Raw genomic sequence first — 13544 nt, forward strand, 5'->3', positions numbered from 1 at the left:
ATAGGTTCAAACCCTTGACTTACAAAGAAAAACTGAAGACCTGTGGTGGGATTATTTTACAAAGACATCCAACATGATCTACCATACTTGCTGTAGCTGAAGGACACAGTATACATCTGCATCATTTATACCTTCAAAATTACTGATAGATGACAGCTACTGTTTATTTGCAGCATGGTAATACAGATAACAGTCTCATTGTGCTGAAGGGGGCTTTAAGCAACCTGATCTAGTGGAAGGTGTCCCAACTCAAACCAGTCTGTGATTTTTACCTGGCCTACTCACCTGTTACAGAAAAAATATTTTGCCAGAGCTGTTGTCCTGAAATGCACATGCATATCAAATGTATTCATTGTGTTACAGGTATTTGTAAAAACGGGACCATAATATATAACCCGACTCTACCGTTATGTCACTGATGCTGCACGTCACTAAGCAGCAGAAACTTCTGCAGCGATTAAATTCAGGAAAGTTATACCTTCCTACTCATAAAGCAATACTTGCAAGAATGATAAATGCTTGTAACTGACTTTACAATTAGGATATTTCTCCATGCACTAGGTACACATTTAGGAGGAAGAAATTACTGTAATAATATGTGGGGGTTACAATATTGTGCAAGCAAATTTATCTACAGATTTTATAATGTTTCCCGTAGCAGCCTAAGAGGAGCAGTGAGGTATTTTTCTCTATAATAAAATATTTGAATGATGAAACTTAATAAATTCATATTTTTTTAATCTAGGTATTTTATTTCCTCTCGGCCTAGCTCCCTAAGGAAAGGAAGTACATTCAACAGAGTTACTGGTCATGCCCTGGAATGAATTTTGAAATCACTAGACAGTTTTAACCAAACTTTACTGAGGGGAAAAGCTATAAAAATCCTGAAACTCTTACAGTTTTCTTTAAAATTGGAAACTGGAGAGAGAAAAGAGATCCTATTAATATTTCAACCAATGAAAGTTAATAAGCTCATACTTAATGAGATCAAGAATTCCCTTAAAAGAGACATCAGAAACCAGGCTCTCAAAATTCCTCATTTCTATTACATTTCACTCAGTGGTCTTATCTGTAACTTTTTGAAGTTCTTGTCATTTTGGTTTGTTTTGCTTTAGAATACAATTGTAAGATACCAAATGCTTAGATGCTTATCTAGCCATATATAGGGTTTGAAAAATCTGTTGCAAGTAGGATGTTTTCCTGAGCAACAGCTATCAGCTTCTGCCAAATCTAAATAATACATTTCTGGTCCCTTCTGGTTTTAATGAGTAACTTCCAGTGCTCTCTGAGCAGCTAGAAAAGAGGCTGACGGAGAAGACTAGCACACAAACGCTGGTCTGACCAATAGCTTTTGAAGAAACAATGTGCACAAAAGGCACAGAAGGAAGAAAGCTCTTTCTACTGGAAGATGGTTTCTGATGTATCTAGGAACACTTAGCAGTGGAGCGTTCAGCCAGTTACCCAATTAAGAGGCTGCACTATTCTTTCATCTTAATGGATAATGAAGATGCAGTCTGCCAGAGCTTGTGGGAAAGCAATAGCTACCTCAGATTGTTACAGTCAGTGTAGTGGGAAAATCTGCTTCAATTTCCTTGTGTGACACTGGGCAAGTCCCTTATCCTGTGTCACCTAAATAAGGGTAAAAGTAATACCACACTACCTTCAGGGAGAGTGTCAAGAGAAATATTTTAGATAATTCACACTCAGCAGCTACACAGCAGTGAACCGTGCAGCTACCTACGAAGTTTAATGAAAGGTATGCTGGAATAAATCTGCTGCTCTGAATCTCGCAGCTTCTGTAACTGTTAACTTTAACGGCTACCTCCAAACATTTAATCCACCTGAAAATGTTACTACTGCTAATAGGTAGTGTATCAGGTCCTTGTTTAAGACAAAGATATAAAAATCCCAGGTCTATGAGTGTTCATACTTACATCCTTTCTAGTCCTATGCAGAGAGTTTCACGTCATTTCTGCTGGTTGAGACAGAACAAGGATAAATCATTCTGATTCTGTCATGCTTTTGCCAAGCGTACTCAGAACATGCACCTCCCCCCTGACTGATTAAGGAAAGCCTTTATAAACCTTTTCTACAATTTAACATGGAATCATGAGAGTATATACATTACTTCTGACTAGCAAAGAAAACTCAAAATTGTGCTAAAGTTTGGGTGCCTCTGAGGAAGACAACTGCACATGGATTAAATAATACTGTCCTTTTTCTTTTGATCTCAGTAGTTGCAGGCTGTAAGGGCAAAAGGGAGATATATGCGACCACAGAAATTTGCCTTACACAGCATTCCTTAATGAATCAATAAAGACAAAGGGGAAAAAGTTCAGTAGCCCTGAACACCAGTAACTCACCCATGTATTATGTCCAGGTGTGTACATCCAAGCTCAGCACAGTGCTTTGTCAGGCTCATCGTTAGGCCAAATTAAAAACCACAGGATCTAGTTAGGCTCTACGAGTGTATATGCAAAAAGTATCTTTTAACCTTTTATACCTCTTTTTCTGCTTTTCCAGATAGCAAATTCTTAACAATACTTTAAAATATTTACTACAAAACTGGTGTATATTGGGATCCAGTTATGTATGTTAAGTATTAGCACATCTTAAGTCCCATATATTGGGACCCAGTTATATATGTCAAGTATTAGCACATCTTAATTCCCAATTTTTTTCAGTGAAATGACATAATAACAAATTCACAATAACCCCAAGTAATTTCAGGCTTCCATTTGCCTTGCTGCTTCTTGATATAAGTCATTTCAGGGACAGAAGGGATCAGAACAAAAAAAAAACAAATGCTGATAAAATAGCCTGAAGTAAGTGTCAGCACAAAGATTGGTGCAGTCTTGCCAAAGCTTTGCACAATGTTTTCTATGTCTTTCTCAAACATACAAGACAAAGCAATAGATCTGGGGTTTTAACAGATCTTTTTACCTAAACAGAGTTAGTGCTCATAAACAGCAATGTTTCTCAGCATACTGTATTTCATTTCCTCTTTAATGGGGCTTTTGGTTTTTGTTTGGCTGAAAATTACTTTAAACACTTTGTCTTGAATGTGTTACCCCTCGTTAATATTCTCATCCAAGGTACTACAAAAGATGTGACACAAAACAGCAGAACTTCCACAGAAGCTGATAGCTTTATCTCCACACATATACATATGAAATAAAGAGGAAAATTTTTAAAGAGGCTGCTGAGAAAATCTAGTTGATAATTTATAATGAATTAACAATAAATCAGATAGCAGCCATGGTCAAAGTATGGACATATCAATATTTGCATGTATAAAGACATTAAAGGAAATGTGAAAGACAAAAAGGATTGCTTTAAAGGAGCAAAACTTATATAATTGCTTAATTTGAGGAAGGTCCTCGATTGATGAGTATAAATAAGTTGTTCACACGTTCAGCAAGACACATACTAACTGTTCATGTCTGTTCACAAGCTGCAACCTGTTCAAGGCTACTGAAATGCAAGGGGAAAAAAATCCCAGCCACCCACATCTTTTTTTGTCCAGCCAAATAATCCAAAGAGAAATTAATAAAGCTTAGGGCTTTCATAAGATCTCCTATCTTCAAAGTACCGAGCACACATTAGCTAATCAATGAATTCCCCTGTCTTGAATCCAAAGTGCATTAGAGGAGTGAAGGCCAATCACAAACTTCAGGCAAGCCTGGCCTCACAAATCTCTCCAGCTTTCTGCCATAAAGGACGGCTGCATCCCCAGCAGGAACTGCCCCTTCCTCAGCTGACTACTGCCAGCTATTGCCCCCCAGCCAAGTTTTAACTCGTAGCAGGCTACCTAGAAGTCTCTTTCAGTGTGCCCTGCTCGAGTCGTGCTTGCCCAGAACCGCTGGTACAGCGGATCTGCCTTCCAGGTCCCTTTCCCGCTCCTCAGCAAAACTGCAACCAGTTACCTCCATGCCGGTAGGCAGGAGCAAGCTGCGGGAGCAGTCTAGCAGAAGCTCACTACCTTGGCTAAGGCGATTTCAAACCAGTTGTCTCATTTGGTAAGCCAGCCCAACCCCCACAGTCTGCATAGGGAGGCCAACTACTGCTTCCAGCAGCCTCATGCCACAAGCCAGCCTGCTCCGAAGTGCCCAGCCGAGTGCCGCTGCTGCCGTAGACACCAGCCAGCATCAGGACCACACCAGGCACCGAGGCCACCTCAGGACACTGTAAAGCTGGAGGAACCTCCACATTTTGGCCACCCAGGTGTGACATGGAGGCGATGGGGGATCACCACATGTGAGAAGCATGGCTTTCCGGCACAGCCGGCCCAAAACCCCGCGAAGGGACGAGGGGAACGGGCCTTCAGACTACCCCTGCTGCCCTGAGGGCTTATTGCCCCCTCTCGGGAGGCACTTCCCCCTCTTCTAACGCTACCACCGGTCGTGCCTTTCAAGGCCACCAATTTCGAAGGCCGCAGGCTCGCCCCCACCGCCGGCCGAGGCAGGCCAAAAGGCGGCACCCCACCCGCAACGACCCCTCCGCCGCACACAAAGCGGCGGCCCGCCGCTACTAGCTTTCCTGCGAGCGACGCCCAAGTCCCCGCCTCAACCTGCAGCCTATGAGCGAGTAGGCACCGCCCCGCGCGGCGCCCTGATCGGGATCGGGATCGCACCCGCCGCCACGCACCGCCGAGGACAGCGTCGCACTCCCGTCCCGTTCTGTCGCGTTCCGCGACCGACCCCGCCGCGGCGGGGAAAGGAGGCGAGAGAGCGGTGGGTGCCCCGCCGCCGGGGGGATGCGTGGGGGCGCCGGGAGAGCGCCGCTCCCGCCGGCCCTCCGCAAGGTGTCGCCATCGGCAGCGGAACAGCGGAGCCCCGCAGTGTGGCTGTGCTGTGCCGCGGGACGGGCCGCGCTGTGCCGTGCCGTGCCGGGCGGCGGAGAGGGGGGAACGGGGGGGCGCTTGGGCACGGCGTGCAAGCCCGCTCGCCTGAGGGAAAGCGACGGCTGCAGGGTTATTTATTTACAAAGCCCCGAGTGGAAGCGACTCTCTCGCCCGGCCACTTCCTTTATCCCTCTTTTTTTATCATTTTTATGTTTTTATTGCCCCGAGTGTTTCCGCGGGAGATGGTGGCCGCGGGGTCACCGCTCTCCTAGAGGGAACGTTTACCCCCAGGCCCAGGGGCAGGGTCGGCGCGGGGTGGGGGTGACACAAAGGGAGCGCGGCCGCGGCGGGCTCCGCGGGTCGGAGGCTGGCCCCGGCCCCCTCTGGCAGGCGGGTGGGCGCCCTCCCGTCCTGTCCCGTCCCGTCCCCTCTCTTCTCCCCGCCCCGGGCCGGGCGGGTTTGCACTGGGAGCGGGACTTCGCGTGATCGCCGAGAATAAAGAGCGAATGGGGCTTTTGGCGCCAAATGCCAGGCACCTCCCTGCTTGTATGGAAATTAGGGGGTGGGGTTAGCCGCGCTCGCTGGGCACTGGGTTTTTTTAATGCTCCCGTCCCCGGGTGTGTCAGCTTTATTTTTTTCCCCCTTTTTATTTATTTATTTTTAATGCTTTTTTGGGGGGTTAATAATATCCAGCAGCTTCAAAGCGCGGCAGGGACAGTCATCTCTCTGCAAGCACGGGGTGAATGCGGAGGCTTGGGCCAGCCACGGGGGCCGGGCAGGCTGACGCTCAGGAAAGTGTAACATACAAGATCATCTGCGCTTTTTTTTATTTATTTTTTTTAATTATTTTTTTTCCTCCCCTCTCCCCTCCCCCCTGCCACTCCTCCCCCCTTTGCAACACCCACCACCATCACCAAGGAGGTAAGAAGAGGAAGCTGCAGGGTATGGGCTGCAGGACAAAAACCCTAATCAAATAAATACAATTCCCTATCGCGTTCGAGTTGCCGGACTGGGGAGGATGGGAAGGGGAAGGAGGCGCAGGGGCACTGCGGCGCGCGAATGGGGCGTTCAGTGAGCAGAAGAAAATCCTGGAGAATATTCGTGTTTTGTTTTGGAGCTGTCGCGCTGAGATCGCCTCTGTTTTGTAGGTGCCTCTTTACTGCTTTGCATTTTAACCGGTTTAATGTATTTCCCGAGTAGAAAAATGTACAATAACTGGCGGCGCTCAGGGGGCGGGGCAGGGAGCGCAGCTGAGCCGGGCTTGTTTCTGTGCATTTCATCATAAGGCTTTTAATGGATTTTTTTTTTTTTTTCCCCTCCCGTTTTTGGTCTCCGGTTCACCGTCAGCTGTTGCTAACCCAGCAGAGCCCTTTCTGTTTGCTGTACCGTAACCGAGCGGAAGGGAGACGCTGAATGTCTTTTTCGGACTTTCAGTCATTTTTATTTTTTTAATGTCTGATGCAACTGAGGTCTCAGAGGAGGAATGGAGCTGTGGTTGAGCGGCCGTAGCTAGCGAGGGGGGTCCGGCCGAGGTAAGGGTAAGCAGCGTGTGTGCAGGGGCGGCGAGGGGGCTAGAGAGCTGGGGCTATGCGTGAGCTGCTAGTGCACGGAGCGGCAGAACGCTCAAAGTTGCTGTCCTTGCAGCCTTCCCGCTGCTCTTGGCTTGCACAGGGAAAAGGGGCAGAAAAACTTCCCGTACCTTCTTAGCAATTCAGGAGGCTTTGTTGGTGGCTCCAGGCTGGTTTTAATGCATTTTTGTGCGTGAGATTATTACATAAGGTTGATAATTTCTGTTGCTGCTGGATTTCCCCTCCTCCTCTCCCCTCCGCCCCCCCCCCCGCCTTGTGTTTTGTGCGGATTGCTCTGGCTCGCTTTGAGTGAATGAACCGGCGATTTGCGAAGTTGCAAAGAGCCCCTCCGCCCCCTTTTTTGCATCCTTCCCTCTCCCCTTTGCACCGCTCCGCAGACGACAAAAGGAGGAAACTTCCTCCACTTTAGTTGGCATATTAAAAGAGCTCTCTGGAGAGATTACGGTATCAAAGCCTCGCATCTGCCTGCAGTTACTCCGCCGTTCTGAGCGTCTGCAGCAACTCGGGGAGAGCAGGCGAGTGCTATGCGCGGCAGGAAGCCCGGAGGTGCTCCGCACCCCGCCGTACCCAGCGGTTCCCCGCAGCCGGGCATGCGGCCTGACGGAGTGTCGGGAAGCCCCGCTTGCGGGAGTGCTCCCTGACTGCCCTGCTCCGAGTGTCTTAAACCGGGAGGAAAGGTGTGTGAGAGGCGGTTTTAACTCAACTTGCAAAAGGCTCCCCCTTTCTTGCTGTTAATGTCGGGATATTTTTTTTCCCTTCGGTTAAGAGGGAGTCGCATTCATGTCTGTCTTTTCCTTCGTGGTTTAATTTTTTGTACTTTTGTATTTTTGGTTTAGTTTCAGATCTTGGGAGAACCTCTCTTCTTCCCTTTGGAAATACCCATAAAACCTGTCTCTGAAACTATTGCCCGACCCAAGGATCAGCAAAGAGAGACCCGTAATGCCAGGAATGGTCAGTAAAAACCCAGACCTCGAGTTCGACTCTTTGCAGCCCTGTTTCTACCCGGACGAAGATGATTTTTATTTGTGCGGGCCGGACTCCGCTCCCCCCGGGGAGGACATCTGGAAGAAGTTTGAACTGCTGCCCACCCCTCCGCTGTCTCCCAGCCGGGCCGGGCTCCAGGAGCAACCCCCCGGGGGGGGCCCGGGGCCGTGGGGAGGGGCGGCCCTGGGTGGCTGCCGTCCCACCGACCCCCTGGACTGGGCGTCCGAGCTGCTTCTGCTGCCCCCCGAGGCCGACCTGTGGGGCAGCTCGGACGGCGGGGACTTCTTCGAGACGGGCCTCGGTGTGACCAACAACCTCAACTCCATCATCATCCAGGACTGCATGTGGAGCGGCTTCTCCGCCCGCGAGAAGCTGGAGCGGGCAGTTAGCGAGAAGCTGCAAGGCAAGGCGCCCGCCGCTGCTGCCGCCGCCCCGCCGCCTCCCCCAGGGGCCGCAGCTACGGGCAGCCCCGCCGCCACCGCCAGCGGCCGCGCGGAGCTAGGAGGCACCGTGCCCGAGTGCGTGGACCCCGCCGTGGTCTTCCCCTTCCCCGTCAACAAGCGGGAGGCGGCGGTAGGCCGCGCCGCGGCGGTAGCGGTGGGTGGCGGGACTCCGCGGAGCGGCCGCCCTCCGCGCCCCGCCGGGGACAGCCGAGCCAGCAGCAGCTCCGGGGACGACACACTCAGCGATTCGGGTAAGCGCTCCCGTACGCGGCAGGGGCGGAGAGGGGAGGGGTGGGAGTGGTGGCGCTGCCTCCGGGCTGCGCCCCGATTCGGTCCCCGCCGGCGGCACCTTCGTGAAGGGCCGGGCCGGGCGGGGCGGCCGGCAGGCGGCAGCGGCGGGGCCTGGCGGGCGGATGCCGCGCCCCTGACCTGGCGGCAGCAGCGCCGTGGGGATGCCGTGCCTCCTCTTGCTCCTTGTGGTAGCCAGCCCCGCACCAGCCCAGCGGCGGTGTCGGGGCTGTTAATCAGAGCGGGCTGCCACTGTCACCCGGGGGACGTGTGTGCCTTTAGGAGGGATTTGGGAAGTCTGGAAGAGGCTAGTGAGACATTAATGCTTCCATTGACAGACGCTAAAATGCCCCACATATCTCGTGTGCGTGTCTGCGGAGAAGCCCACTTGGGCTGAAACGCGTTTTCGTGTGTGTGGATCAGCTGGTCTGTATGACCATATCTCCATAAGCTTGGTGATCGTACCGGTTTCAAAGCCTACTGTCCCTTTAATGTTGGGTTTGACAGCTTTTGGTGAGGAAGCACTTCCAACAGCTGTCTTCTTGGCAGTGCACCAAGCGCCGGCTTAAAGGGTCCCCGGCTGGAGCAGCTTCACCTTCTGCCTCAGAACAAACCCAGCGATTGTTTCTTTTTCCGGCTGCTTTACTAGCAAGCAGGGGCTGTGTTGTGGCACAGGGCATGCCTTTTGTACCACAGCTGTACAAGTCCATCCGAAATACATACATTCTGCCTAAAATCTCTTTTCTGCTACTGTAATTATGTGGGTGGTAGCTCCACTTCGACTGAATCAAAGTGTTCATGATAAACTTGTGGAAAACACTGTTTTTCAGTCATTCATGTATATTACATACTTCACCAGATCTATATCTGACTACAGATGGTAGGCACGCCCTAGTTTTGCCATCAGTTATTGCATTCCTCCTTTTACTGTACATACTTTGTCAATAAATACATCTGGGTTGATACTTGTTTGGAGTATTTTCTGTGAGAAATAACGTTTATTTTCCATTACCAAAAGATGATGAAGATGAGGAGGAAGAGGATGAAGAAGAAGAAATAGATGTTGTGACAGTGGAGAAAAGACGCTCCTCCTCCAACAAGGCTGTTACCACCCTTACTATCACAGTGCGTCCTAAAAATACCACTTTTCCATCAGTCAGGACACAGCAGAATGAACTGATTTTAAAGCGTTGCGCACCAATTCACCAGCAGCATAATTATGCTGCTCCTTCTCCATACATGGACAGTGAAGAGGCTCCACCACAGAAAAAGTTAAAAACTGAGGTGCCCCGTCCAGTAAAACCCACAATCCCACCAAAGTCTAAGAGTTCAAGTCCTCGAAACTCTGATTCAGAGGATAGCGAACGTCGACGCAACCATAACATCCTGGAGCGGCAGCGGCGCAATGATCTAAGGTCAAGCTTCCTCACACTAAGGGACCATGTTCCAGAACTGGTTAAAAATGAGAAAGCTGCAAAAGTTGTGATCTTGAAAAAAGCCACTGAATACGTTCATTCCCTTCAGGCAGAGGAGCAGAAGTTATTGCTAGAAAAGGAAAAATTGCGAGCCAGACAAGAACAATTACTAAAGAAAATAGAATACAAGCGGACTTGCTAAACTGTTTTTTCTGTTTTGGCTGACCAGGACAGTCATTGCCACTTTGCACATTTTTGATTCTTTAAAAAAAAAAAAAAATTGTGTTTTTTGACGTTAAGAATGTTGGTTTTACTTTCAATCCAGTCCCTGAAGTAATCGACAAACTATATTATCCGGGTACGGAGCAAATGGATGTTCTTGCAAGGAGTTTATTGCAAGACTACCAAACAACAACGGACTGCCTTTGTTTTTCCTCTTAAGAACTGTAGATGGTGGGGATTTTTTTTTTTTTAATTGTTGTGAGCATTTGGAGCTGCTGATGACATCTAGTTGAGTTTTAAAATGTTCATTCCTAAGTTTTATGGTGCTTATGTTCTAACAGATGTTACTTTAGGGGTTGCCATTTTGTGCCCCTGTGGGAATTTTCTGTAAATACCATCTACACACTTGCCTTTTGTACATGTCTTGGGTTATGAGAGGTGGCTTTTGCTGCCAGTATTAGACTGGAAGTTCATACCTAAGTACTGTAATACCTCAATGTTTGAGGAGCATGTTTTTGTATACAAATATATTGTTAATCTCTGTTATGTACTGTACTAATTCTTACATTGCCTGTATACTTTAGTATGATGCTGATACATAACTAAATTTGATACTTATATTTTCGTATGAAAATGAGTTGTGAAAGTTTTGAGTAGATATTACTTTATCACTTTTTTGAACTAAGAAACTTTTGTAAAGAAATTTACTATATATGCCTTTTCCTAGCCTGTTTCTTCCAGTTAATGTATTTGTTAATGTTTGGTGCATAGAACTGGGTAACTGCAAAGTTCTGTGTTTAATTTCTTCCAACGATGTACATTTAGTGCTGCATCTTATAGCACTTTGAAATACCTCATGTTTATGAAAATAAATAGCAATTACATGATGTGCCATTTACTATTTTTCTTTTAAATGAAGTTCTTCTAAATAAAGTCTTTAACTTTGCAATGTTCATGAAATACAAAAACGTGGTCCCTTATCTTGGGCACTTAAGCTCTCCAACTATAGATTATGCTCTATGAAAAAGTCAGCTAGGCAGGACATTCCCATTTCTGATTATAAAGTAGTTGTCGTAAGAATGATTTTGATGTTTCTTCATACTTGGTGGCTCTTGTGATGTCAGGATAATCCCAGAGGACTGAACATATCACAGCCAATGGAAAGACTCCTGTATCTTGTGAAGACTTCTGGATTATCTGCTGTATGCAGAGAGGGATCCAAAACATGGCTAGCATCCTTCTGCTGTAAGGGACTGTCCTCAGTGTTGTAGAGAGGTCGAGAAGAAAATGATGGAGGTACACTTGATACAGTGCAAAAACCAAAATATTTGTAGTAAACAAGGATCTTCACTGGTTCTTACTTGCATTATAAAAGGTTTATCTTTAAAGCAGTCCATCATTGCATAGGAGAATTAATGTTCTTGTTTGTACTGAAGGTCCTGTTTATTACTACCTGGTCTAAGTTAGTAAAACTAAAAATCCCAGGGAAGATGCAGAACTATGAAGCATGTGTCAAAAGAACAATGAAACTTAGCAGGTAGTTGCCTCTCAAGAGGTGTGATGGAATTTGCTGTGACCAGAGCAAGACATGCCAGTGGGAAACATTTGCTCATCTTGTTAAGCTCCTGGAGACCAAGGATTTGTTTTATTTTCTAGTCTGTAAAGGTATTTCTGATACTTTTTGCCACACTGAACCTGAAAAAGTATGGATTAATGACCAAATGGCCAGTAATTAGTTTAAAGATCAGCTTGCAAGGAGCTAGCTTGGAACATCTGCTCCTACTTCAGCCACAAAGGAAGTAGGTTGCCTGGTGATGGAGGTACAGAACATCTCTTATTTGCCTTGGAAATAGCAAGAGTGGGCAAAACCACCGTAGCAGTGAATGTGCCATATGTCTGCCCTCCAGTAGCTTCGTGGTGGACCTGTAACCTGTGTGTTCATGGGCTCCAGCCAGCTTCTGTACCAAGAACACAGAATTGCACTTACTGCTATATCAGTGCAATAAATCCAGATCCTTGACATGCGCAAATTGGTGTAACACCATTTTAATTCAGCTAGGCCTACACAAGTTTATGCCATGTGAAGAACTGATTAGAATAGACTTAGTAGCTTTGTCCTGATTTTGGCTGGGATAGAGTTAATTTTCTTCTGAATAATCTAAATTCAGACTTGAGGACCACAATCATACCATAAATAGAATTTTTGGTTTCATTCCTTTGATGTGGACTTGATCTTGCTGCTTCTACTTTCCCAGTACAGTAAAAAAAAAAAACACAGTAGAACACAAGACCTAAGCAGAGATAATTGGTGTGGACAATCACAGGGTACATTTAATTTTACTAGCTATAACAACAAAAATATTTTTAAACCCCATTTTATTAGCAAGTTTTGTTGCACTGTTGTGCTGTTTTCAAACAAGATTCAAGTCACATAAGTTATCGAAGAAGAAAAGCAAAAATGAACAGATTCGTTTCCCTTCCCTGGCTCAGATCAGGTTGCTCTGGGCCATATACAGCCAAGGTTTGATCATCCCCAACGGTAGAGATTCCACAGCCTCCTCGGACAAATTTCATTTTTTGACTGCCGTGACCGACACAAATTTTCCTACTAGCTGTTTGGAATTTCCCTTGTTCCAACCCCTGTCCATTGCCTCCCGTCTTGTGTTTAACCTCCCTGAAGTCTGTCTCCCATCTTCTCTGACCTCCCATTCGGTAGTTGAAGACAGCAATTACTTCTTTCTCTTCTGGAGACAACCCAGTTCTGGTTTGTATTGTTGTAGTGTTCAAGTATAACAAAGGTGTCAAATACTCAGGTTTGTTTGGATATTCATCACAAATCCCATCTAAAAGCCTCTTTCAGTCAGGGAGCGGTGGCCTGATGCTTTTGAATTCAGTGATAAACATCCAGCTGCTGCCAATGGAGATGGAATCTGGCCGCCTTGGGTTCAGAAATGCTCCCACATACTGTACAGTTTGCTGCTATAGGCTCTGCTACCACTCACTTGGGGTTTTCTTTTTTTTTTTTTTTTTTTCTTTTAAATAACTTTCAGGAGTTAATAGCTTTATTTTCATGTTGTTGCTGTAGGGAGCAAGTTATCAAGGACAAATGTTTTTGTAAACAAAAATCTCAGTTGTAGGAAGTTATTGTTACCATTGTTAAACAGATTCTTTTGTATTTACATCATAAAAGAACAGACATGTAGGAATGATAGCTTTTGAAAAGAAGAGGTAAACAACTCATTTAGTAATATTTTCTGAAGAATCAGTACCCTAAAGTGTCCATAGAAAAGGACATAGAGACATAGCCACATAGCCACAACAGTAGCAAAGGGTCCTTGTGCATGCATATGAAGAATCCATGGGACTCAGTCAAATAAGGAAATGGGACACTTTTTTCTTTTTCTTTTTTTTCTTTTTTTAATATAAAAACCTACATTTGCATAAGAAAAGCAAACATCTGTCTGGAGAACCTGTTAAAAATGTGGCAAGTACCCAATAACTTCTTATTAAAAAGTGGGTATTACCAGTTCCTGAAGGGAAAACTGAAATAGATTGATTGCAATCTTATCTGGTCTGTTATAAAAATTCCCAAGTTCTTCTTAAAAGACTGAATCTGCTAATGGAATCAGATGGTTTCCTTCCAAATCATATATCCCAGAAGATGGTATCCTTCCACTTTTCTGTTTATTTTCTTAAACATACCACTAGGAACGCAAGAGACCTGAAACACCAAAATGAAATGATTCCTCCATAAACTAGT

At 46.4% G+C, this 13544-nt stretch overlaps 1 protein-coding gene across 5 annotated transcripts; it reads left to right on the forward strand.

The window, feature by feature from the left end:
* Positions 1-4667: 4667 nt before the first annotated feature.
* MYCN (MYCN proto-oncogene, bHLH transcription factor) lies at positions 4668-10671 on the forward strand. 5 transcript variants are annotated; one of them, XM_061460847.1, is made up of 3 exons: positions 4668-4733; positions 7269-8110; positions 9166-10671. In XM_061460847.1, the coding sequence occupies exons 2-3, from the start codon at positions 7372-7374 to the stop codon at positions 9762-9764; spliced, it is 1338 nt and encodes a 445-aa protein (XP_061316831.1). In that variant the 5' UTR covers positions 4668-4733; positions 7269-7371; the 3' UTR covers positions 9765-10671. The 5 variants fall into 5 exon arrangements, with proteins under 5 accessions (XP_061316831.1, XP_061316834.1, XP_061316833.1 ...); XM_061460850.1 differs by lacking the exon at positions 4668-4733 and adding an exon at positions 5708-5764; XM_061460849.1 differs by lacking the exon at positions 4668-4733 and adding an exon at positions 5771-5987.
* Positions 10672-13544: the final 2873 nt, after the last annotated feature.

The sequence above is a fragment of the Pezoporus flaviventris genome, unplaced genomic scaffold, assembly GCF_033815535.1.
Source record: "Pezoporus flaviventris isolate CSIRO_AGI_PZ_B2104156 unplaced genomic scaffold, CSIRO_AGI_Pfla_v1 ptg000031l, whole genome shotgun sequence".
In the NCBI taxonomy this organism is placed as follows: domain Eukaryota; kingdom Metazoa; phylum Chordata; class Aves; order Psittaciformes; family Psittacidae; genus Pezoporus; species Pezoporus flaviventris.

Bases quoted from the DNA above. Each gene is read 5' to 3' on its own strand.
- MYCN (XM_061460847.1), top strand. From the start codon at position 7,372: ATGCCAGGAATGGTCAGTAAAAACCCAGACCTCGAGTTCGACTCTTTG. The intron at 8,111-9,165 runs GTAAGCGCTCCC...CATTACCAAAAG, and splicing joins CGACACACTCAGCGATTCGG to ATGATGAAGATGAGGAGGAA.